Consider the following 27,218-nt stretch of genomic DNA (forward strand, 5'->3'; position numbering starts at 1 on the left):
CCATTCCTACGGTTACTACATGAGCATCCTGATACTCCTTGCCTAAGAGCCAGGTGAGCTGCAGTAGCATTTAAAAATGGTTCAACACCACCTTCCCCTGAACAACAAGAATCGGCTGTAACAATGTGGTGAGTTTGGTTTGAGGTTCTGTATTAATCCGAGCGACAGTATTTCTTGAAGTTGTTGAACCATTTTAAAAATACGTTGAATCAATTTCCCCAGTTGACTTATTTAACAATTTGCAACATGTGAAGAGGGCAGGACATCCAAGGCCACATTGCTGTCACCCAGAGAGGATTACTGAGCTTCAGAAGTAAGTTCCTGGCTGAACAGTAGAATTAAGTGAGCTGAAGTGAAGGAGCAGCAGGCTGTCACACTGGTTAGCACTGCTGCCTCACAGCGTCAGGGACCTGGGATTGATTCCCGGCTTGGGTCACTGTCTGCACGGAGTCTGCATGTCCCTCCGCCCACCGACCCCGCCCCCCACCCCCCTCCCACCTGCCCCCATATCTGTGTGTGTTTTTGCCGGGTGCTCTGTTTCCTCGCACAGTTTCAAATACTTGGTCGTTAGGTTTCATTGGGAATGCAAAATTCTCCCTCAGTGTATCCGAGTGGGCAACTGTTTGTGTTGATCAGGCGATTTTCACAGCAACTTCATTGCAGTATTATTGTAAGCCTGCTTGTGACACTAATAAAAATAAAACTTTAAATAAAATTCACAAAGACACAGGTTGAGACAAGAGGAGGAGAAATGAATGAGTAAAGACAAGGAGATTAACGTTCCATTTTCAGAATTGTTTTTTGACTGGATGGTTGAGAAAGAACAAGAGCTGAAGGATGAAGTGGATATCTTTAGTTCAGGAAGGGGGGCAGAATTACACCAGAAAAATGAAGAGATAAAACAGTTGCAAGAGGAATCACACACAGAAGATTAATCTGATGGTTTGCTAGTGCTATTGTATTGAAAATGATGTCCAAGTGATGAAGTCGAGACATTTACACTTGCAGGCAGATCAAAATGGGTAGAAATTCATCAGGCTATATGACTGGCGGTTTAAACAAAGAAGTTGTTTGCAGGTCGTGCATAAGGTTCCAGTAGGAGGTCATTTAGCAGTTAAAGTTACTCAGGGAAGTTATGGAATGCTTGGAAGTCAAAGAGTTTAAACCAACTCTGAGCAGCCAAAAGCACAGGGAGTATTGGAATGGGACCGTCAAACTTCAAAGACAATGTTGAGACCCTTTAGTCAGGATTATACCATCGACGGAAACAGAAATACCAAGATTACTGGGTGCGAATGGTTTTTACCATAAATTCGCGCCAAATCTTAGCCCTGTGTTGGCTCCATTGACAGACCTGCTGGAAAATCACTGAAAATATCAAAGCACAGCTGTGTGTCAGCAGACATCTGACATCTGAAAGATGTGATAACCATTGCACCCGTATTGTCAACACCGAGTTAGACAAAAAACATTCCATGTGGCCTTTGATGCAAGCAATTTGGGTGTTGCTGCGGTTTAAAAGAAGATGAAAGAACAGAAATATACTTTGAGTATTTTCTCTGAAAGCTCAATATACATCATTGAGAAAGATGCATTGAGGGAAACTTCCCCTCCCACCAACCACGGGAATCATAGCGGGTGGGTGGTGCAGGGATGGTTGGGTGGTTGGGGGAGGTGGCATGGAAAGGCCTGTTGGCTTTGGGATTGGCCATTCTGTTCTAAACTGGGTAGTATGGTTCTGGTTAAAAATGTTCAGTTGAGAGTTAATGTTCAATAAAACAATTAAAGTGTTGCAACTGTTGTAAGTTTAAGTTTGGGAACTAAAATATTGATTGAATGGAAATTTGCTTAAGAAAATCTGAGGTGACTCCATCCTTGGCTTGTCTCATTAAACTAAATGTTTGGAAAAAGTTTAAATTAATAGCTGAATAACAACTTTATTATATATATATATATATACATTTTATTACAGCCAAGCAGACAAATTTAATAGCAATATTCTCAAACACACTTCTTTTCCAACATTTGGGGGCGAGCGAGGGTAGAAAACCCCTCCCATAAGCTCGGTGTCATTACAACTTTTTAACATTTATGTTGCCAGCGATTGATCAGAACAAGCAGCTCAAATGTTGAGAATATAGCATAATGACAAATTTTAACTGATGGTGTGTTCTGTCTAAACAGAGTTAACGCATTTTAGTTTAGTTAGGTTTCATTTGGATTTTCAGAGTTGGGTTTTGATTCAATTTAGTGACAGCCATGTAATTAATAAGAAGAGCTATGCTTGCAGGAAAGCCAGTGCTATAATTTCTTTTAACAAAAAAGGGATTTTAAGTCTGTAAGAGGAACAACGCTTGAATTGGAAATAGTTTACAATCTATCCTGCCATGTTTAAGTATTGTTGAAATGTTAAATGATAACTGATTCATTTGTTATGGTTACACTGTATTGTTAAATAAAGGTTGTTTCAATAATAGCTACCTAGCATCAATAGAATCAGACCTGGTGTGAAACATCTTATGCTCGCATTAATGCCAAAATGGCAAATCCTTGGAGACTAGTCTAACGTCACAATAGGGTTTCTTTTTACTACTCTAACAGTGGCAAGAAGAGCATCATCTTTTGCAGGAAAATGACTTTGGTAGTTTTTATTTTTATTTGTGTCATTTCATTGTAGTATCCCTCTAAAGGCCTGTCAGCTAGTTTTTACCAAGTTTGTTGATTAATACATTTTAATGGCACGGCTAACATTAGACTCTACATTTATTTTAGGTTCCAGATGGGAATCTTGAAAAAGCTGCTCTGAACTGTATTTTGCGATTTGGTGTATTTTGAGGAAGGATGCGAGAATCAGAGAAGGATGTCCTGGTGATTTCAAATGAAATAAAATGATCATGTATTCAATCACAAAACACACAAAGAAGTGAACAAGAAATACACTTCATTAACTTAATCATGATACACATAATTTTAAGGTGTACTCACTCTCAAATCCTCTCTCTTCCCTAACTTCAGAGCTGTTTCTGTTGGCAAGATGGAGTCATGGTCACCACACCAGGCAGTTATAAGTTTTGGGATTTCTTCTGATGTAGGGCAGAAGAAACTGTCTGTAAAACAGGCTTTCCTACAGACAGAGATTGATGGGAGTTCGCAAAGCTTTTCCTTCTGTGGGCTGAGCTCTCCCAACAGCTAAATTGTGGAGGTCCTGATATACTTTTTCCCATTCAGAGCACCCTGTATCAGAACTAACCTCCGCAGAAGTCATGCCAAATTATATTCATCTCATGAGTTCACAATTTAGAATACAATTATGAAGTTCAAGCCTCATCTCCTTCATTAATACTTGAACATGTTTACTCGCATCTTTGCATTGTATTTTCCATTGTTATTAATTTCTCTGCTAAACTTGTGTTTATAGTGTTGTTAGGCAACCATCATGTCAAACGCACTGGTTCCATCAACATAGTTATCTCTACAACTTTGTAGTTTCCATTTCGAAAATATTAAAGACTGACAGTGGAACACACTTGGAACTATCAAATTGGCTTGATTTTCACATCATCACGATTTCCTAACATTAATTGATTTGCCTATTAGTTATCTTGCTTAATCACTCAATTCAAAAAATTACAAAGAAACGTTCCTTCTTTGAAGTTCATGAGTCAATTAGTATAGTTAATCTAAAGTGCACATGGAGAGATATTTTGGACATTAGTTGTTTATTAAAGAGGACACACAGAAATGTAATGTTCCATTCTGGAAACAACTATACTGTAGATTGAAAGAACATCACCTCATTCAATACTTTACCACCTGGCTTCAAAATGAATTAAGGCTCCTTTTCCCCACAGCCACAACTACTCGTCGAGGGTACACTTTGAGTCAAAATGATTCTGGTACCATTCAATTGATTGAAGTATTGAGGAGATTCCCTCTTTTGCTTTCCTTACTCATGAGTTGAATAACTGGTGTAAACGGACATTTTATTATACTCTTGAACTGCTCCCTGAACTTGGATTGAGTCACCCCATAGATAAATGTGTTTGTGCAGCAGTTTAATTCCACCAGCATATATCCGACTTCCTTAAAAATAAATGAAGAATCATTAAAATCATCTGGATTAATACCTCCAATTGTATAATACAAGAAGTTTAATATATATATAAGCCACAGAAGTATAAAGCTGCCAGATATGGCAAAAAGTAAAATCATAGACTTCCTTCTGCTCTCCATCTCTGGGTCACTGTGATTCTCCCCCTTATTCTGACTCTTCAGTCCTTTACGGACTCGACTGCTCACTAAAATGTACCTGACTGTCAGAGCATTGAACAACAGAATTAAAATATATGGGAGAAATGGGGTTGAAACCCTATCAAACCAGTCAAATGCCACCCAAGCAGGATCAGTATAATAGCCTGGATTATTATCACAGAACCAGGGAACATTGTCAATTATTGCACCAGGTTGAAATGTAAAGTAAAAGGGAATGCATTTTAAACAGTTCAGGATACAGGTTGTTGACAGAACCACGGTTGCAGTTTTCTCAGTGCAATATTTTGTTTTCAGTTTCTGACAACAAATGGCCACAAACCGATCAAAGGAGAACATGACAGTAAACCAGGTCGAGCAGTTTGCAGCTGCAAAAAGTAGGACAGCAATAACACTACACACAGGGGTGATGTCCAGAAAAGATCCTGGGAAATAACGAGAAATGATCCGATACAGTACCACCTGAATGAAATTGAATATTAGATCTAACAATGCCATGGCGACCAAGTAACGGGTGGTGCAGGTGGAGAGGCCACACATTCCCCGGGACAGGACCACAGTTGTCAGTAAATTGACTGCAAGCGAGATAAAGAGAAAAAGATTAGATACATTCAACTAAACTTTATTGTGCATGAACTCACTCAGTGAGTGCATGATTTCACAACTCAGAAATTGAATATTGTGTGTGTGTGAGTGTGTGTGTGGGTGTGGGTGTGTGTTTACGTGGTGCTCCGGGGGTAATGCTTAAGAAATTTCAAACCCATCTTCAAGCTGCCGACTGCCAGATGGAATGAGATTGCGTTGGAGAGAAGGGACAAACAGCTACTCCCTCTAGAAGAGCTGGAATATTCATTATTTAATGTTAATCGAAGTGTCTGATTTAATGAGGCTCACATTTGTTTCTCTGGCCAGATGCATTTTTCCCTGTTGGATTCCACTTGGATAATCCCAGCATTCACAACCCCTGGACACTTGGATTTGGACTCCATCAACTCTGGGGTGACATGCTGTTCAGATACTTTGGGATTGCCCCCTCCCAACCACCCACCCGCCCACCTCCCCAGCCTCCATTGCAATTGGGCACTTCATCAGATCCTCACTGTGAGTGGATGCCTTCGTGCTCTGGGGAATTATTGGATAATACGAGGTCTGAAAATTTCAATATTAAATGCTGATAGGAGCCCCATGACCGAACCACCTCTGGGCTTGGAATGGATTTGGAGTGACACTGTGAGGTTTAATAGCTTTTTGACCCACTATTCGGGCAGGGTGAAAGGTTGGTCGCAATCCTTAAATCAACAAAGTAAACTCATGTGGTCAGAGAAGATGGGGGAGGAAAAATGAAATTCATGAACTTCTCTAATTCAACAGTAAACATTCATGAGTCCATTGCAGGAAAATCATAATAATAATTAAATATTGGTGAGGGAGGACATATTTGATAAAGTGACAAGGATAAGGTAAAACCGCAGTCAGAGGCTCAAATATCTGTTCATATTCACATTAGAATAGGGAATAGTGGCAGTGCTGCCCTGCTCTGACCCTCTCAATAAACAGTTACCATGTGTTTCTGTTGATGTCGATCAGAGCACAACAAGCAATACCAATACACAGAGTCATCTGGCAGAACAGAACTAAAGTGTTATTGAAAAAGGTGAGATGAGGAAGCTTCTTGTCTTGCAGACATCAGGGCATGGTCCTGACGTGGATATTGATGCAAAGTATCTGAGGAGTGCCAAACACTCCACATATCTCTTTTTTCAGCAATTCCAATATATTCTATTTATGTAGTATTCGGGACGATCACTCAATGGCAAAGATTTCGTCTGTTACCATTGATTACACTTGTACAATCATAGGGACGGCTCGATGGATTCGAGAGATGATTCACCTGAAACAACAGTTCGAAGGGAGAGACCAGTTGGTTCCACTCAGATAGGTAACCCACTCAGCACAATTCCACACTGACAAATACTTCCAGTAACACATAGACACTGGGATCAGGAGTTCCATTGCAACTAGTGACCCACACTGTTGAATTCTCTCGTTACACATTTCCCTGTAATACATTGTCACCAGGGTTAGTATTCCATTACAGTTGAGACCGACAATCTGAGACAGTTACTCCATGGTTGGGATCAGGTGATCCATATGGAGTAAAATTATTCCGTGACAGATACGACCAGTACTATATAATTACTGGGATCATGGGTTCCACTTAATTTAGTGACCCACCCAATCCGTGCAATTCCTCAGTGAAAAGACATCAAAAATACATGAACATTGGGGGTCCATTCTGTTTAAGATCCTCTGTACAATATTACAGTGACAGTTTTTCCCAGTATTTGCTTCATTTTGCTAGTTCACGGTGCTCAAATCTATTGTGTTGTACAAAGTGTTCCACTATGAGCAATTATTCTTTGTCTTCCTTTCAGTTGAGGTAAAATAATAAAACCAGAGTGGTAATTCAGGAGATTTGACTTAAAGTATCACTGATTTTGTGCCTGTAAACTGGTGACCAACAAATCAACTTAAAACCAGAAACGAGGTCATACTGACAGATAAACACAACTTCAAAGATCATACTCACTTACCAGGGACACCGATGACAGCAAGCATCATGTAATATATTTTCCTGACCATCTCAAATGTTTCCATACTTTACTGTGAAGTGATCTATCTTTTGAGTTAAACTCTGAGTGATATTTGCTGGGAGCCTTTCATTTATACCCCCGTGAAATCTCCACAGGGAGAGTAAGGTTACAACATTCTACAAAATTGTTTTCTTTTGTTTTTAAGTAGCAGAAAAAAAATGATCTTGGAGAGCTGGGTCATGCTTTTGTTATGGCAAAATGTATTTATTACTGAGATCTGCTTGGAAAATCCCAAAATCCAGATAATATTGATAACATTAACTTTCTAAAGGAAATGGACACTGCAAGTTCAATGCATATTGTACATGTCTTCAAACTCTATCAGTCACATATCTAGAATTCATATTGTTTCAGTGATTTCCTTTATTCTGGTGTGCTCATTCAGTCAAAAAAATTCTACAATTTAGAGTGTGAAATGTAGTCATTGGATTTCTGAATTTAACAAATACAGTACTTGAAGACAGGACTTAAATCAAAGGCAGCAACTCCAGCCACTATTGTTTCAAATTAACTGTGCAGCTCAAACTGATAGAGCAGTTCAAAGAATACAACTCCACAAACTTACACTGGTCTATCAAATCAGGATAATCTTTCAATTAATGCAGTCTCTCAAACTGGGACATACACTCAACTTGATATAGTCCCTCAAACCAGCACAGACCCTCAATCTGATACAATCCCTCAAACTAATTCAGATCTGCAAAAAAAAGACCCTCAAACAACTTTAGTCCCTCAAATACTGCAGTCCTTAAAACTACTAGCGAACATCAAAAGAATAAAGACCCTCAAACCGAAATAGTCCCTCCAACTAATATAGTCCCACAAAGTAATAAGATGCTCAAACGAATACAGGTCCTCAAAGGTATACAGCCATAAATCCAGTTCAGTTCAGCAACTGTAATTGGGAGCAGGAAGGCTTGCATTCCCTGACTGGTGTCGGGTCTCAGAAAGTTCCATCATGGCTGGAGAACAAAGTGGATTTTCTGAAGTAACTTCCAATCACAGCGATACATCAACAGAAAGAAAAGAATAGGAGGAAGATGCTGTCTGTGGGCAACAAAGCAGGAGCTAAATCAAAACAAGACCTCAAGAGTTATAATGTCTTGATTATTAACCGAGTCACATGAAAATTATCAGAGTGATAAATAGGTTATGATGTGGAGATGCTGGCGTTGGACTGGGGTAAACACAGTAAGAAGTCTCACAACACCAGGTTAAAGTCCAACAGATCTATTTGGTAGCAAACACCACCAGCTTTTGGGGCTCTGCCCCTTCGTCAGGTAAGTGGGGAGGTTTGATCACAAACAGGGCATATAAAGACACACACTCAGTTTACAGAATACTGATTAGAATGTGAGTCTTTACAGCTAATCAAGTCTTAAAAGGTGCAGATAATGTGTGTGGAGAGAGCATTGAGCATAGTTTAAAGAGATGGGTATTGTCTCCAGACAGGACAATAATTGAGATTTTGCAAACTCAGGCAAGTCATGAGGGTTACAAATAATGTGACATGAATCCAAGATGAGATGCCACGGCAAAGGATGAACACCACTCGACAATCACCAGGCAAGACTGTTCTCTTCTGTTGGCAAACACTTGAGCTGTCACGGGCATTCTGCCTCTGATCTTCAGGTAAGCGTTCTCCAAGGTGACCTTCACGACACACGACAGCGCAGTGTCGCTGAGCAGAGACTGATAGCCAAGTTCCGCACACATGAGGATGGCGTCAACCGGGATCTTGGGTTCATGTCACACTATTTGTAACCCCCATGCCTTGCCTGGGCTTGCAAAATCTCACTAACAGTCCTGTCTGGAGACAATGCACATCTCTTTAACCGATGCTGAATGCTATCTCCACTCACGTCATCTGAGCCTTTAAGATTTGATTAGCTATAAAGACTCACATTCGAATCAGTATTCTGTAAATTGAGCATGGATCTTTATATATCCTGTTTGTGATCAGAATTCCCCACTCACCTGACAAAGAGGCAGAGCCCTGAAAGCTAGTGGTGTTTGCTACAAAGTAAACCTGTTGGACTTTAACCTGGTATTGTGAGACTTCTTACTCTGAATAGGTTATCCAGGTGTAAGTGTGGCTGAAGGAATGGTTTGGGAAAGTTTTGTCATATTTGATAAGGCACAGGCATGAATATTTGACAGACTGGGGCTGCACCCTTGAAGGGTCTGCACGTGAATGGGACTGGGATTTGTGTCCTTGCAGAAAGGATAAATAAGTTGGTGACAAGGGGATTAACCAATAAAGTGACAGAGAGAGCCCAGGTAATAAATATAGAACAGAGAATATTAGAACAGAGAATATGGGAGGAGTTTGTGACCCAGTGACCGAGCAATCCAACTGCCTATGATAATGTTGTGGTCATATCTACTCAAGTCCAACCACGGCAACTGATGGAAGTAAAATTCAATTCATTACTAAATCTGGAATTGAAAGCTTGTCTAAGTAATGGTAAATACTGAACTATCATGATTTGTCACAAAAAACCTTCTGGTTCACTGACGTCTTTTTGATGAGGGCGAAGAAATCTGCCATCCTTACATGATCTGTCCTGTGTGTGAATCCAGATTCACAACAGTAAGATTGATAATTAACTGTCTGCTGAATAGAACACATAAATCCATTTGACGGCAATTAGAGATCGGCAATAATTGTCTAGCCAGCCAAGCTACATCCCATGAACAAATATACATTTCCAAATATACAGGAAACAATAAAGAGAAAAAGAGTTGCACAAGAAAGAACAAAAAGGAACAGAGTTAAACGACAGTTGGAAAGTATGTTCTGAACAATACTGTTAAAAAGGAAACCATTCTCAATTGGCCTGGGGAGAGGAATAGGAAATTTGTGAATGAAAGTTGACATTAGAAGAACAAGTTAGGCTTTTTGTCCAAATATTCCTTCTTTATGAAAATGCTGGGAGAATGAGAAAAATATTAAATACAGGCACGTACATAAATTGGAGGGCATTTAAATCAGATATGGAATGTGTGCATCATTCACTCTGACACCATACTAGCCCTTGTAAAGATGGTGATGCTCTGCCTTCTTACTGCTGCAGTCTCTGACATCTAGGTGCACCAGAAGTGCTGTTAGGGATGGAGTTCCAGGACATTCATCCATGAAGCAACCATGATATATTTCAAAATTGGGATGTTAATTGGCTTGGAGGAGAACCTGAATTTGGTGATGTCCCAGGTATCTGTTTCTCATGTCTTCCTCGATGGTGGTGGTCATGGATTTGGAAGGTGCTGCCTAAGAAGCACCTTCCAAACCCATGCAGACTTGATGGGCTGAATGGTCCCCTTCTGTACTGTCAGGATACCTATTATAATCCTCCAGGGTGCTTTTGATAAAGATGAGGGTGTGCAAGTATTGGGGCTGGCGGGGTTTGGGGAAGAGGAGTACGGAGCGGATGGTTAAAACTAGGATCATTGTCTCACAACAACAGGTATGGCAATTGTCAATGGAGTGAGGAAGAGAGTCTTCAGAAAGAAGGTGGTGACTTTTTGTGTTCACAACCTCAGACGAGGCTGTGAAGGTTCAATGGTTGAGTATGTTCAAAGCAGAGGTCCACAGATTACCAGGCCGAAATGACATCAAACGATCTGTGTATAATGCAGTAAGATGGCATTGTGGTGGAAGATCAGCCACTATCTAGTTTATTGGTGGACAAGGTTTGATGGGTCGATTGGCGGATCAGGCATGATGGGCTCATTGGCCTTTCCCTGCTCAAATCTTCCCATATATGTGACTTAGAGATGGACCTTGAGATCTTCAAATATTCAACACTGTTTCTGGAACAATTGAGCTTCGAATTTTCATCAATTAATAAATGTAATCAAAGTTGCTCTGTTTTTAGAGTTTTCCAATGAAGTCTTCCACAACAGTCATCGAACTCCGATGTTGTCATCTGTTTGTAACTTCATGGTCTCAGTGGAAATCCCACATTATGTCAGTTTAATGTCCTGAACTGCATCAACTCAGAATTTAATTCCCAGAGATTGTCAACTATATGAAGGGAAAGAGACAGGGAAGCTTCGAAACCCTTGGCTGTTTCAGTAAGATATATGACACGTTTCTAGCTGTCATTGGTGTTCCTGGCGTGACACTATGACAAGTGAATTGAAGTAAATGTGAGCTGGCCTCTGGTTTTACTCTGTGACTCATAATGTGACATGCTGATCTAGTGGTCACATACAGATATCAGTGTTATCATTTGATTAAGTGTGTAGATGACTCTGCGGGTAATTCTCAGCAGGAAATTTTACTAGGAGTATCTGTCATTGTAGAATTGAATGTGGGACATTAACTGGAGCAGTGCAAGCTGATTAATTTTTGTATCATTCTTTGAGGTAACAGATCTCTCTCCACTCCATGTACCTATCTTCATAGTTATCAATGTAACTAATGGTAACACAGGAGACTTTTCCAGTTGTTTCATTGTATGTTTCCAGTGAAATGGATTAATGTTGCTCTGTCTAGTTCAACATACATGAAGAGAAACTGATCTCCGCTCTTTAACACCAGATAAACAATGGATAACACATTTAATGCATTCCAACAGTTTGCATAATGAACTGCTATTACAGAATTTGCACGTTCTTCTCATGTTTGTCTGCCCTTTCACCAGATGCTCCAGTTTTCATCTGATTTGATTTATCTATGTCAAATATATTGGGATATAAAGTGTTGTTTCTTGCACGGTATACAGGCAAAGTATACAATTCATAGGGTGCATAGTGAAGGGAAAGGAAAAATAGTCTTATAGTAACAGCACAGTGTAGAGAAAGATTAGCTGAACATGTGGTAGGTCGATTCAAAAGTCTGATTATGTGGATTGGTGATGCTTAATTGACCTTGGTGTCCAAAGATGTGCAGGTTAGATGGATTGGACATTGTTAATTGGGTTAAGGGAAAAGGGCAGAGGATCGGGAGTAGAAGATATTCCATCAGAGATTCTGTACAGACCCGATGGGTCGAATTGACTTCTTCTGCTCCGGAGGGATTCTGTGGTTCTAATAAGTACGGCTGCTGCAAACGTTGTGCGCTAATCATTATACTGCTGATTATGTTTTGCAACGATGTTCTGTGGTTACAAGTGCCGTATTTTATTTTCTGTTTATTGAATGTGGCAGTGGGTATCCAATCCTGTAACAGATTAATTTGACACAACATTAATTGTCTCTTTAAGACATGCAACCAACACCAATCTCCACCCTTTCAGGCATTTTCTCTCAAGACGAGTGTACATACAGGCTGTCAGAATACAGATGTCAGTCTGAGGACGGTAAGCATTACCAATATTACGCTGTTAATAATTAGATGAATGGTCGTGCACTTCTTCATAAATAAGGCATTTCAATATCTGCAAAGTTATGAAAGAACTGTTGACTTCTTGAATAAAAATGCAGTTACTTAGAACAACATTGCATTTACAGCTCTGAAACTGTCTGTCAAATTGGTTTCTGTCACTATTTATGCTCCACAAGTTGGGCTGAATGGCTGCTGATCCCTCCTAATCTAACCTGATTAGTATTTTATAGAACATCTTCAACGCAGAGGCCCAGATTCACATGATTCATCTCATTTGCTTCCCGACCTGTCTCTCCCCATTTCAGGGGAATGGCTGTTCACCAATCTTTACTTCGTTCTGACTCCCCCAACTATCTCGATTCGGTTTGCTCCCACCCTACAAGGGCCTGTTTCCATTCTATAAATCTCTCTGAATCTGTGACTCAAATTGACATATTTCAGACAGCCTCATTGCCTCTCCTGCCTGTCAGTTTAGCTGAGAGGGACTTTCTGCTTCATTTTCAGCTCTGACATGGGTGACTTGGCATGATTCCAGTAATCAGAGAGCGAGTGTGCAAGTCAGCTACTTAGGATCTCAGCAGGGAAGATTGCTGCTGTTTTCCCTTCCTTCTGTGTCAAACACTTTGACACACTCAAACCTAGTCTGCACTGAATAGCTTTGCAGCTGAGTATCCCCGTGTCTTGTGCATGCTTATAAAGTAGAGAACCCACAACCGGAGGCCGTAACTTGCAAGATGTGATTTGTACTGAAATGATAATCAGCTTCTATAATCTCCACAAGAGAGTACAGTTCCTAAATATATTGCTTTGTGTGTTTGATATGGCTCTTTCTGGAAAAATAATGTGATATTCCAAATTCTTCGGGGACTGTGGGACATAAATTTCCCAGACAGCTCCTGAAACAAAATTCGAAGAATTTCCATCTTTGCTCATCTTTGACATAGATGTCATTGTTGAAAAACACAAGTCTTAATTAAAAGTTTGATATATTTGTTTGTAACTTAAGGTTTTCATCTGTATCTTGACCATCTGCGTCACGAGAGAGCCATTCATTGACCATCTCCAACAAGAGAAAATCTAGCCATCTTCTCTCGACTTCCACTGACATTACCACAGCCTAATAGTCAGCACCAACACCTTGTGGTGTGTGTGGGTGTTGTAGCAGTTAACATTGACCAGAAACTATCTGGACAAGTTAAATAAGCACCGCAGTTACAAGCTTCTGTCAGAGGATGGGTGCCATGCAATGGGTAACTCTCCATCACAAAGCCCATCTACGATTTACAAGGAGTGTGATGGGATTCTCAACACTTGTCTGACCGAATGATACTGAACCAACACTCAATAAGCTGCAAACCATCCAGGGCAGCATCCTGTTCACCTACCTTACATACTCACTCCCTCCATCACCAGTGCACTGTGGCTGTATTGTGTACCATACACAAGATGTAATGCAGCTACAGCTCAAACCTCCTTTGACAGCACTTTCCAAACGTATGACATCTACCACCTGGAAGAACAAAGCTGTAGGTGTAGGAAACGGCACCATCTGCAGGTTCCACTCCAAGTCAGACAGATTTGTGATTTGGGAACATATCACTGTGCCTTCATGTCCATTGTGTCAAAACCATAGCACTCTCCCTCCCAAACAGTAGTGTGGCCGGAACATCTTAACCAGATGCAGCATTTCAAGAAAACCAACGTCTTCCCCATTACATGAATCAATTAAAAGAGGCAATAATTTGGGTCACAATGTTAATTTGAGGTTGAAATTACTCTGAGGGATTGTATTTATTAATGGACTGTATTAGTTTAAGAACAGTATCAATTTGAGTGTCTGTATTAGTTTGAGAGGATGCAGTTGTTTGAGGGACTGAATTAGTTTGAGAGAATTTAAGAGTTGAGGGAATGTACCAGTTTGAGAGAATGCCTTAGTTTGAGGGACTGTTTCAGTTTGTGGGACTGCATCTGCTTGTGGGACTGCAACAGTTGTGGGATTCTAACCGTTTGAGAGAATATATTAGGTGAAGAGAATGCATTCATTTGAGGGACTGTATTAGTTTGAGTGATTATAACAGTTGATGGATTGTACCAGTTTGAGAAGTTGTATTGTTGGATGGAATGGTACCAGTTTGGGGGCTGCATTAGTTTAATGGACAGCACAAGTTATGGTTTGTACCAATTTGAGAGAATCTGTTCATCTTGAGGAGCTGTATCAATTTGAGGGACTGTATCAATTTGAGGGACTGTATCAATTTGAGGAATTGTTTTCTTTTCAGAGAAAGTCCTCATCTGATTTATTGAGTGGACTGGTACTTGTTAAAAAATGATTTGGAGATGCCGGCGTTGGACTGGTGTAAATGCAGTAAGAAGTCTCACAACACCAGGTTAAAATCCAACAAGATTATTTGATAGTAAAAATGACCCTTCTTACTATCAAATAAACTTGTTGGATTTTAACCTGGTGTTGTGAGACTTCTTATGTGTTAAAGAAGGCAGCCACATCTCAAAGTGCAGCCACACATTCCTGAGAAGACAGCTTATATTTGAAATGGTAATTGCTGAATAAACACAGTAGAGAAAATGGTCATTGTAATATTGTGAGATCTGGGGAAGGACATGATGCTGTGAGACTTATCAACACCATTGCTTGGAGAATAGAACTTCCAATTATTACTTGGTGAATTAGTGTGATTAAAACTGATCAGTCTTTAGTTTATCCCAATGTGATCTCAGATCTAAACATGGTCTTTCACAACAGGCAGTGAACTCAGCTGTTGCAAAATACTGACTTATCGTTTTTTTTTTTCAGAAACACATTTGAAAGATGTTGTAACTTCAATGTCCCCATGGAGATGTCACAGTGTATAAAAACAGTGAATATATCACACACGTATTGAATTCAGAGAGATTGCCTGTACCACCAAGGACAGATCACACCGTACAGAAAAATATGGAACCATTTCAAAGGATTCTAAAAATATACTACACAATTCTTGCTATCATTGGTCTACCTGGTAAGTGACTATGAAGTTGTGTAAATCTGTGTGAGCTGTTTTCTGTTTTACTCTGTGGTTGAGAATGTTATACATTGATCTACTGGTGAATGTTAGACATAAACTTGATCAATGAGATCATTTGGTTAAGTGTGTAGCTGAATCAGACATCAGTATATGCAACTCTGAGAGGAGAGATCTTCCTGGATGGAAATGTTACTGTACAGTTATAATACATGTGGGTCGCCATCCAGAACAATTTGTTTCTTTTGTTATGTATAGGTTTGTGCTGATGAGTCTCTCCACCTCACGGATCTGTTTCTGTGTTTCTGAATGTCACCAGTGACCAAGCTGAATATTTTTTTGTTGTTGGCTCAAAGTGTTGTGAATAGTTGTATCCAATGAAATATATTGATACTGTTCAGTCTCCACTGGAACTGCTACAGAAATGTTTCTGATGCAGATGGAGGAGGAGAAAGTGGGTTCCCGGATCTGTGTCCTTTGTTTGAACAGAGGAGAGTACGATAGGATGAGAGAGGAATTGGCGAATGTTGATTGGAGGAGCGCGTTGGAAGGGAGGTCTGCTGAGGAACAGTGGAGGATCTTTAAGGAGATCTTTCTTGGTGCTCAGCAGAAATTTATTCCGATGGTTAAAATGGATCATAGGAGGAGAGATAATCAGCCGTGGATAACAAAGGAGGTAAAATAAACTGTTAAATTAAAACCAGATGCGTTTAGAGTAGCTCAGAGTAGTGGGCGAGAAGAGGATTGGGAGAGGTTTAAATGTCAACAAAGAATGACAAAGAAGTTGATAAAGAAGGGTAGGATAAACTATGAAGCTGGGCTAGCGCTTAATATAAAAAAGATAGTAAGAATTTTTATAAATATATAAAAAGGAAGAGGCTGGCTAGGGTGAACGTTGGACCCTGAGAGGACTTAGTGGTAGAGGATGGGGAAATGGCTGAGGCCTTGAATAACTTTTTTGTTTCGGTCTTCACGGAGGAGGACGTAAATAATTTGCCGGGTGTTAGCGATGGAAAGATGGTAGGAGTGGAGGGCCTGAATGACATTATTGTTACGAGAGAGACAGTGCTCGACAGACTGGAGGGACTGATTGTGGACAAGTCCCCAGGACCGGATGGAATGCATCCAAGGGTTCTGAAAGAAATGGTGGATGTGATAGTGGATGCCTTGGTGATTATTTTCCAAACGTCACTGGATTCCGGGGAAGTGCTGGAAGATTGGAAAACGGCTAATGTTACGCCGTTGTTTAAGAAGGGTGGCAGGTAAAAGGCAGGGAATTATAGGCTGGTTAGTTTAACGTCTGTTGTAGGTAAAATGTTAGAGTCCGTGATCAAGGAGAAAATAACGAGGCATCTTGAGGAGAATTGTTTGATAGAGCAGACGCAGCATGGTTTCGTTAAGGGGAAGTCGTGTCTGACGAATTTATTGGAGTTCTATGAGGATTTGTCTAGGGCGGTGGATAGAGGAGAGCCGGTGAATGTGGTGTTTCTTGACATTCAGAAGGCGTTTGATAAGGTGCCTCACAAGAGGTTGTTACAGAAGGTCAGGGGGCATGGAGTTGAGGGTAGGGTGTTAGCGAGGATAGGGGATTGGCTGTCAAATGGGAGGCAGAGAGTGGGGGTCAATGGGTACTGTTTGGATTGGCGGTTGGTGACAAGTGGAGTGCCCCATGGGTCGGTGCCGGGGCCTCAGCTATTTACCATTTATATAGATGATCTGGAGGAGGGAACCGAGTGTATGGTGCCGAAATTTGCTGATGACACCAAGATTGGTGGAACGGCAAATTGTGCGGAGGGTGTGGAGAGTCTGCAGAAGGATCTAGATAGGCTGGGCGAATGGGCCAGGAACTGGCAAATGGAATTTAATGTTGGCAAATGTGAAGTTGCCCACTTTGGTAGGAATGATGGTAGGAAGCACTATTATTTACATGGCGAAAAACTGCAGCACGCGACGGTGCAGAGGGACCTCGGGGTCCTTGTGCATGAGTCGCAAAAACCCAGCCTGCAGGTGCAGCAGATGGTCAGGAAGGCAAATGGGATGCTGGCCTTCACAGTGAGGGGGATTGAATATAAAAGTAGGGAGGTCTTGCTGCAGCTGTAGAGGGCACTGGTGAAGCCGCAGGTGGAGTACTGTGTGCAGTTTTGCTCGCCGCACTTACGCAAGGATATTTTGGCCTTGGAGGGAGTGCAGAGGAGGTTTACGAGGCCGATACCGGAGTTGAGGGGGTGGAACTATGAGGAGAGGCTGAATAAACTAGGCTTTTACTCATTCGAGTTTAGAAGAATGAGGGGAGATCTCATTGAGATATATAAGATGATGAATGGGATGGATAGGATAGAGGTGGAGAGGCTCTTCCTGCTCAGAAAGGACAGTAGGACTCGGGGGCACAGCCTCAAGATAAAGTGGGGGGGGGGTGCGGTTTACAACGGAGTTGAGGAGGAACTTCTTCACTCAAAGGGTGGTGAATCTCTGGAATTCTCTGCCCGTTGAAGTGGTGGAGGCTGCCTCGCTAAATATATTTAAGATGCGGGTTGATAGGTTTTTGATAGGCAAGGGGATTAAGGGTTATGGGGAGAGGGCGGGAATGTGGAACTGAGCCACAACAGTCCAGCCATGATCTTATTGAATGGTGGGGCAGGCTCGAGGGGCTAGATGGCCTACTCCTGCTCCTGTTTCTTATGTTCTTATGTTAAAAACAAACAGTTAAACATGGAAACCACCCAGTTACAGCATTCAAACCCTGTGGACAATAACGTCCTCTCACATACAGCATAGTTGCTGAAAACACTGTTTTTGTTTCATTGCTGTTTCCCTCAACACAGCTTTGAGAATCTGTGGATCATAGATTTTTTTTATTATTATTGGCATTCACAGGGGGTGAATTTTGGGCAATGTCAATTAAATTCCCAAATGTTCAATGTTTAACAGACCAGTAATAATCCAGATTGTGACTTTCAACACACATAGCTTACACTGATCTGCACTTTTAGCTCAGTGAGGTATATCCCCTCGAGAAAAGACAGTTATGACTGAAGAACATTGATGTTGCATTTTGGAATGTAGAAATCAGTTTGGAAACAGTAAATGTGAGCATTATTGCATTACTAGTAATGAAATAAATAGTGTACATCTCAATTAAAAGGTCACTTTTGCAAAGTTATCAAAGGATTGCTAATTGTGATTAATTAATTAATTAAAAGGGTAATATCGAACATGTAGCTCAGGTACAAACCGTATGGCCTTTGATGTACTGCACAGAAACTTTCTCCCATCACTCTCCATGTGACTGTTCAGCACAGCTTTCCACTCTTCCTTACGAATGTCTTTCTTTTCCCCCTGAATTTCCCTTTAAGCTAATTCACGCTATTCACATCTCAAAGTTGTCGTGAAATCCACATTCTGACCATTCTTTGGGGAGGCTCATTGTTCTCCGGAGCATTGAACCTGGTGGCTGTGGCTGTGGTGAGTGACTGATTTAAAGTGAAAACCGCTTTTTTCCTGTACTTCCGGTTCTCGGGGCTTGTTAGAGTGTAGTTTACTTCCGTACCGGAAGTTAGGCCAGGGGATAGTCGTTAAGGGGGAGCGGGGGGTATAAAAAAGGGGTAGCAGCATAGAGCGGGCAGCTTCGGGAGCGGGCAGCGGAGTGAGTGGGAATTGAGTGAGAAGGGCTTTGGCTTGCTGGGCTTAGGCGAGTGCAGGCTTGGAGAAGCTGAGTGACAGATTTCTACCTTGGGCACTTACAGGAGGTTGGGACATGGCAGGGAATATAGGGAGGAATGTAAGTTGCGTCCGGTGCCACATGTGGGAGTTCCTGGTGGTGTCACGGGTCCCCAAGGTACACATCTGCAGTAAGTGTTTAGAACTGCAGCGATTGAGGGCCCGGGTCAGGCAACTCGAGGGGAGGCTGGAAGATGCGTTTCTAGTCAGGGAGAATGAGGAGATAATGGCTGGGAAACATGAGCAGGAGGAGGTCTCAAGGGCTGAAGAGAAGGGAGGATGGACGACTGTTAGGAGGGGAAAGAGGAAGAAGAAGAGTAGTCAGGGTCCCCCGGCCTCCCCGGAGGCCCCCCAAAGTTCGTCGGCAGGGGCACAGAAAAATAGGAAGGAAGGGGAGACTGACTTAGAGGGACGGAAGGGGGCTGGTAAGGTGATAGTGGTAGGGGATGGGAGGGTCCGAGGGATTGATAGGAGGTTCTGTGGGCAAGGGCGCGACTCCAGGATGGTGGTCTGCCTCCCTGGAGCAGGGGTAAAGGATATAATGGAAAGGGTAGAGGGAATTTTGAAAGGGGAGGGGACCCAGGCAGAGGTCATAGTACACGTAGGGGAGGGGGATATAGGAAGGAGGAGTAGGGGAGAGGTCCGTAGGCAATTTAGGGAGTTGGGGGCCAAACTAAAGAGCAGGACCTCTAGGGTGGCACTGTCTGGGTTGCTGCCCAGTACGAGCAGGGCTAAGAATGACGAGATCATGCAGTTGAATGCATGGTTGAGGGACTGGTGTAGGGTAGAGGGGTTTACTTATGTGGATCACTGGGAGGTGTTTAGGAGAGAAAGGCAATTGTACAGGAGGGGTGGGGAGGATTTGAACGGGAGGGGGACGAGTGTCTTAGCAGGGAGGCTAGCTGGGGTGTTCAGGAATGATTTAAACTAATAGGGAGGGGGGGTGGGGAGGTGGCTGGGAGAGAGACGGGTGAAAGGAAAATTATAAGGGAGAAGGTGGTTCCGAGGGACGCTTGTGGGTTGAACTGTGTCTGTTTCAATGCTAGGAGTGTGGCAGGGAAAACGGATGAGCTTAGGGCCTTGATGTTTGTGAGGCAGTTGGATGTGGTGGCTGTAACGGAGACGTGGTGACGGGAAGGGCAGGACTGGCAGCTGAATGTTCCTGGGTACAGGTGTTTTAGGTGTGACAGAGGAGGGTTGAAGAGAGGTGGAAGGGTGGCACTGTTAGTCAAGGAAAACATCACAGTAGTGCAGAGGGAGGGCGATATGGAAGAGATAGGGATTGAGTCGCTGTGGGTGGAGTTGAGGAATAAAAAGGGAGAGATCACACTGCTAGGGGTGTACTATAGGCCACCCAACAGCCCAAAGTCAGTGGAGGAGGGAATTTGCAGGGGCATTTTGGACAGGTGCAGGAAGAATAGAGTGGTTGTAGTGGGTGATTTTAATTTTCCCGGAGTGAATTGGAGGGGGCCTAGAGCTGGGGGTACGGAGGGAGAGGAGTTTGTGAAATGTGTTATGGAAGGGTCGCTAGAACAGTATGTAACTTGCCCGACTAGGGGAGGGGCTATACTGGATTTAGTGTTGGGAAACGAGCCAGGGCAGGTGGGTGAGGTAGAGGTAGGCGAACATGTGGCGAACAGTGACCACAAGTCCATCTACTTTAGGATAAAAATGGAAAGGGACGAGTGCCGTCCAAGCGGGAGTGTGCTGAACTGGGGAAAGGCGAGCTATGGCAGGATTAGGAGGGAGCTGCAGCAAACTGACTGGGAGGGACTGTTAGCTGGCAAGTCCACGGTTGGCAAGTGGGAGGCTTTTAGGGACAAAATGAAATGGTTGCAGGGGAGGTTTGTTCCGGTTAAGCGAAAGGATGGGAAAGGTAGGATTAGAGAGCCATGGATTACAGGGGATATTGAAGACTTGGTCAGGAAGAAGAGGGAGGCGTATGTTAGGTCAAAACAAATGGGTACGGAGTGTGCACTGGAGGAATATAGAGAGAGTAGGAGGGAGCTAAAAAGGGGAATTAGAAGGGCGAAGAGAGGGCATGAGATGGCTTTGGCTGGTAGGATTAAGGATAATCCTAAGGCATTTTATTCCTATATTAGAGGCAAGAGAGTAGTTAGAGGGAAAATTGGTCCTCTTAGGGACAAGAGTGGAGAGTTGTGTATTGAGTTGGAGGGAATGGGGGAGCTCCTGAATGAATACTTTGCGTCGGTATTCACGAAGGAGAAGGGTTCGGAATCGTGCGGTCTCTTGCAGGGAGCGGAGGTTCAGTTGCAGGATATAGTTATTACGAGAGAGGAAGTGCTAGGGCTTTTAGGTAGCGTAAGGACGGATAAAGCTCCGGGGCCTGATGGTATTTATCCCAGGCTGCTTAGGGAGGCGAAAGATGAAATTGCTGGGCCTCTGGCGCACATCTTTGTCTCTTCCTTGGACACAGGTGAGGTCCCAGAAGACTGGAGGGTAGCAAATGTGGTCCCGTTGTTCAAAAAAGGTAGTAGGGATAACCCTGGGAATTATAGGCCGGTGAGTTTGACGTCGGTGGTAGGGAAGTTAATGGAAAAAATACTTAGGGGTAGGATGTATGAGCATTTGGAGCGTTGCGATCTGATTAGGGATACGCAACATGGCTTTGTTAGAGGGAGGTCTTGCCTTACGAATCTGGTGGAATTCTTTGAGGAGGTCACAAAAACCGTTGACGATGGGAGAGCCGTTGATGTCATCTATATGGATTTCAGTAAGGCGTTTGACAAAGTCCCTCACGGTAGGCTGGTAGAAAAGGTTAAGGTGCATGGGATACGAGGCCAGGTAGCTAGGTGGATTGAGAACTGGTTGGGAAATAGGAGACAGAGGGTAGTTGTGGAGGGTACCTTGTCGGGTTGGAGGCCAGTGACCAGTGGTGTGCCGCAGGGCTCGGTACTGGGACCTCTCCTCCTTGTAGTCTACATAAATGACTTAGAAGAGGGCGTAGGTGGTGTGATCAGCAAGTTTGCTGATGACACCAAGATGGCTGGGTTGGCGGGTACAGAACTGGATTGTCAGGTGATACAACAGGATATAGATAGGTTGGTGCAGTGGGCAGATAGGTGGCAGATGGCATTTAATCCTGACAAATGCGAGGTGATGCATTTTGGAAGGAATAATGCAGAGAGGAGCTATGTGATAAAAGGTAGGCCGATTAGGAGTATAGACGTACAGAGGGACCTGGGAGTGCAGGTTCACAAATCCATGAAGGTTGCATCACAAGTGGAGAACGTTGTTAGGAAGTCTTATGGGATGTTAGCCTTTATAGGAAGGGGCTTAGAGTATAAAAGCTGCCGTCTAATGCTTCAGTTATACAGAACGTTGGTTAGACCGCATTTGGAGTACTGCGTCCAGTTCTGGTCACCTTATCACCGGAAGGACGTGGAGTCTCTGGAAAGGGTGCAGAGGAGGTTTACCAGGATGTTGCCTGGCATGGGGGGACTGGGTTACGAGGAGAGATTGAAGAGACTGGGGCTATTCTCCTTGGAAAGACGGAGATTGAGAGGGGACATGATAGAGGTATATAAGATACTGAAGGGAATAGATAGAGTTAATAGTGAGAGACTGCTCCCTAGACTGGGTACGAACACGAGAGGTCATCACTTAAGGGTGAGGGGGGCGGAGGTATAATTTGGAGGTAAGAGGAAGGTTCTTTACGCAGAGAGTTGTGGGGGTCTGGAATGCGCTACCGAGTAGGGTGGTGGAGGCAGGAACGTTGGACTCGTTTAAGATGCAGTTAGATAGGCACATGAGTGAAACGAGAATGGAGGGATATGGTAGGGGCTATTAAATAGGGTTAAACCTCGGGAGACACCGGAAGGGCAGGCTGTATGATTAATATTTTTTGTCTTTATTCCACAGGTGGAGGTCCACCTCGTGTCAAGCGAGGGGCATGCACACGGCGGGTCGTGCATGGGCTGCTCTTGGAAGTCCAGGAGTGGCCTGGTACTTCATGTCGGTGTGTGTGCTTGATCCTGGACCAATAGACGGGCTCCACAACAGCTCAGTGACTAGCACTGCTAGCTGTGCAGATACATGGATTTGGGCCTGTGTCTGTGGGAGTTTGCGCATTCTCCCTGTGGTTGCGTGGGTTTCCTCCGGGCGCTCCGGTTTCCTCCCACACCCCAAAGATGTGCTCTTAGGCTAATCGGTTTCCACCAAATTTACACTATTTCTTCCCTGAATCTGACTGAGTAGGGTCCCATTCGTAGGCATGCAGGGTAGAATAGGTGTAGGGTGATGCGGCGGCGCGGGCTCGTTGGGCCGAAGGGCCTGTTTCCCGTGCTGGGTTGTTCTTTGTTCTTTATCTGTTCCCCCGAGTACAGTTTTGGATTTAATAATGACTATGGTATTTTAATGATATTTTATCCCAGATCACCCATCAATTGGAGATGTCGTCTCTGTGGCCACTTTATCAAACACATTCCTCGTTTTCCAGCACCTGTTGACCTGAGATCAGCATTAACTTTTCTAAAGAAAGACCTCAACCTGTTCCTTCTTTCTGGAGAGTTAAAATCTCTCAATTCTGATATAACCCATCTCAAAGATTTTCTACCATCTGCTGTGCATTCAAACCCTTGTTGGGATCTGGCAACCAGACTGTGCACAACATGTTGATGATTAAGAACCAATGTTTTGTATAGATTTACGGTAACCTCTTTTATTTTCAATTCTTTCCTACTCAAAATGGAACTCGGTGATTTGTTTGATGTTTTATAATGCATGTGGTGAATTTAAATGATTTGAGCATCTGGAGGCCTTTCTTCATTGTCTTGACCTTTTATTTTATGTCACATATCTAGTAACATGACTTGACCAGTTAAGAGCAAACTCTAGACATTATTAATGACAGCAACTATTTACAGACTGATGCACATTTATGCTTCCAGACATGACTTTAGGCTCTAACTGCTGGGACAAGCCGAGACAAGTTGGAGTGAAGCCCCAACTCGGTTCCTGACATTCACCCTGGTCATGTGACCCTTTCAGACTATTGCCCCTGAAAGGGGTCAGACACCACCCCTCTCCCTCTCAGTTCCTTTATACACAGCATAATAGTTCATTTAGATTGTCCCCATAATTTACAATTACAATTACAATTGGGGCAGCACGGTGGTGCAGTGGTGAGCACTGCTGCCTCACAGCTCCAGGGACTTGGGTTTGATTCCTGATCTGGGTCACCGTCTGTGCGGAGTTTGCACATTCTCCCCATGTTGGCATGGGTTTCTCCTGGGTGCTCTGGCTTCCTTCCACAGTTCCAAGATGTATAGCTTAGGTGGATTGGCCATGTTAAATTGCCCTTAGTATCAGGGGGACTAGCTAGGGCAAATGCATGGGCTTATGAGGATGGGGCCTGGGTGAGATTGTGGTCAGTGCAGACTCGATGAGCCATATGCCCTCCTTCTGCCCTGTAGGGATTCTATGATTCTATGGAGCTCCTGACTGTTTTGATTACATCATTCATTGTCTCCCTGTTAATAATTACAGTTTCCCAAAATTGCCGATTCTTTTTCTAATCATTATTTGCCAGTTTGATTCTGCCCATTATAAATTACTTTCTTTCTCCCTCTCTGTGTATTGATTTATTTTTAACTGTAAAGTATTTGATTGCAGGTGTAAATATGCCTTTCCACACTTGCATAGCACATTGTTGATGCTGAACCAGGATCATTTTATGCAGTTTCACTTCCTTTACCAAAGGATCAATACATTCACTGGAGAAGGATTATTTTTTTCGTTCATCCATGGGGTGTAGTTGTCTTTGCTTGGGCCAGCATTTATTGCCCATCCCATATTGCCGGTACACGGCATGCTATTTCAGAGGGCAGGTAAAAGTCAGGATTCAACTTGGCTCTGGGCTCACATGCAGATTCCTGAAATGGTATGAGTGAATATGTGTTATTGTGGGTCAACCCACAACACGTGGACTGCAGTGTTTCAAGATGAAAGCTCACCAACATATTTTCAAGGCAAACTTGGGACGCGCATTAAATGCTAGTCAGCCACCTCACGTCAATGAATAAAAAAAAACAAGATCAGGTTTCATGGGAATCGACAATGCTTTCATGAATTGAGGAGGAACTATTTCACTCAAAGGGTGGTGAATCTCTGGAATTCTCTGCCCGTTGAGGTGGTGGAGGCTGCCTCGCTAAATATTTTTAAGACGCGGGTTGATGTGTTTTTGATAAGCGAGGGGATTAAGGATTATGGGGAGAGGGCGGGAATGTGGAACTGAGACAGGACAGATCAGCCATGATCTTATTGAATGGCGGGGCAGGCTCGAAGGGCTGGATGGCCTACTCCTGCTCCTATTTCTTATGTTCTTATGTTCTTATGAATGCCAGGAATGGGATTTTACTGTCCCGTCTGCCATGGGAATAGGAATTGGTGATGAGTAGACAGTGGAAAGGCCTGTTGATCTAGCGTGGGATTTTATGGTTTCAAGACAAGTGAGGCCGTAAAATCCCACCCCAGATATTTGTTGACAAAGAATCTCTGAAACGTAATTTCCATTCTTTGTTCTCTCTTACAGTTAATTTAGCTGCGATATTAATCCTGCCCCGAGGCAAGTGCAGCCTCTCTGCCTGCACGACGCGTTACCTGGTGGCCATGGCGACAGCGGATCTACTGTTCATTATCTGTTCGGTCATACTCTATCGAATAGGTCCTTATTATTTCCCTTTATCTTTCCTAGAAATCACTCCTGTGTGTTCTGTTACCTTTGTACTGCTTTATGCAACCTCAGAGTGTTCTGTCTGGTTCACCGTCACTTTCTCCTTTGATCGATTTGTGGCCATTTGTTGCCAGAAGCTGAAAACAAAATATTGCACTGAGAGAACTGCGGCTGTGGTTCTAGCAGCAACCGGCATTCTGCTCTGTTTAAAGAATGTTCCCTTCTACTTTAGATTTGAACATAGAGAGATAATTGATAATGTTCCCTGGTTTTGTCAGGAAAAGCCAAGCTATTATATTGATCCAAGATGGGTGGCATTTGACTGCTTTGATAAGATTTTAAGCCCATTTCTCCCATATTTTTCGATTCTGTTGCTCAACACTCTGACAGTCAGATCCATCTTAATGACCAGTCGAGCCCGTAAACGACTGAGGGGTCAGAGCAAGGGAGAGAATCACAGTGACCCAGAGATGGAAAGCCGAAGGAAGTCTGTGATTTTACTCTTCACCATATCCGGCAGTTTCATACTTCTCTGGCTGTTATATGTTACACATTTCTTTTATTATACAACTACAGGAATCAATTCTGAATCTTACAGTGATTCTTTATATGTCTTTGCGGAAGTTTCAGTTATGCTGGTAGATTTAAGTTGTTGCACAAATACATTTATTTATGCAGTAACTCAGAGCAAATTCAGGGAACAGTTAAAGTGTGCAGTGGGACGTCCGATTGCAACAATTATCGAATTAATTAATAAAGAAGGCAACTGAGCACAACCCAGAGGAGGACAAAAGTCTCTACTCCATGAATGTAAAATTGATTCCCAAATTCCTTCAACTGAAATTGACAAGAATCTAAAATTACCCTAATAGCAATGGACATGAGGGGAAATGATGTGGAGATGTCAGCATTGGACTGGGATAAAGAAGGAAAAATTGCATTTGCTGTTTCTTTTCAACTGTGCCTGGAAATTGAGGGATTGTTTAATTCTTTACTCAAGCAGCTGAATCTTTTTTACTTTCTCTGTGGAACATAACCAGCCTCCTAGCTTCAGGAAAATAAGCAGCTTTCTCTGCATTTTGGTTTTACTTCTCAAAACCGTAACCGTCATTTTTGTAAAGCATTTTCTGTGAAAGTAGAGGTTTCCAGCTTCTTCAAAACTGCTTCATTACATCTTCTTGTAAATGCTGACGTTTCCATGAACCACAATAAACAGAGCCCCTGTGTTAACTGTTTAAGAGATGGTATATTTTTCAAAACACATCTGCTTTCAAAATGTTCTTAGGCTTTGAAGATTATCTATTTTATTTGAAGAGAGGAGTAAGGTTCGAACCTGACTTTGTCACTGCATTGCCCCATCGGTAGCCCATACAGAATCTGGCCGAACCATTTGCTTTAAGCTCTAACATGACTGGGGAACTCCAACTTCTTTGGTTGGATTCAATGAGGTGATTTTCCAACATGTACTGGAGCTCTGCTTTCACCACAGTCTGTTCCCCTGGATTCAAAGGGCCTCGTCTGCAGGGAATGGT

General features: G+C 42.8%; 1 protein-coding gene across 1 annotated transcript; it reads left to right on the forward strand.

The window, feature by feature from the left end:
• Positions 1 to 6,138: 6,138 nt before the first annotated feature.
• Positions 6,139 to 26,456, forward strand: LOC145348651 (putative G-protein coupled receptor 139). Its single transcript, XM_080196816.1, has 3 exons — positions 6,139 to 6,208; positions 6,705 to 6,709; positions 25,488 to 26,456. Exons 1-3 carry the CDS (start codon positions 6,139 to 6,141, stop codon positions 26,454 to 26,456), a joined length of 1,044 nt encoding a protein of 347 aa, XP_080052942.1.
• Positions 26,457 to 27,218: the final 762 nt, after the last annotated feature.

This window comes from Carcharhinus amblyrhynchos, chromosome 9 (genome assembly GCF_965287045.1).
Source record: "Carcharhinus amblyrhynchos chromosome 9, sCarAmb.v2.hapA, whole genome shotgun sequence".
NCBI lineage: Eukaryota > Metazoa > Chordata > Chondrichthyes > Carcharhiniformes > Carcharhinidae > Carcharhinus > Carcharhinus amblyrhynchos.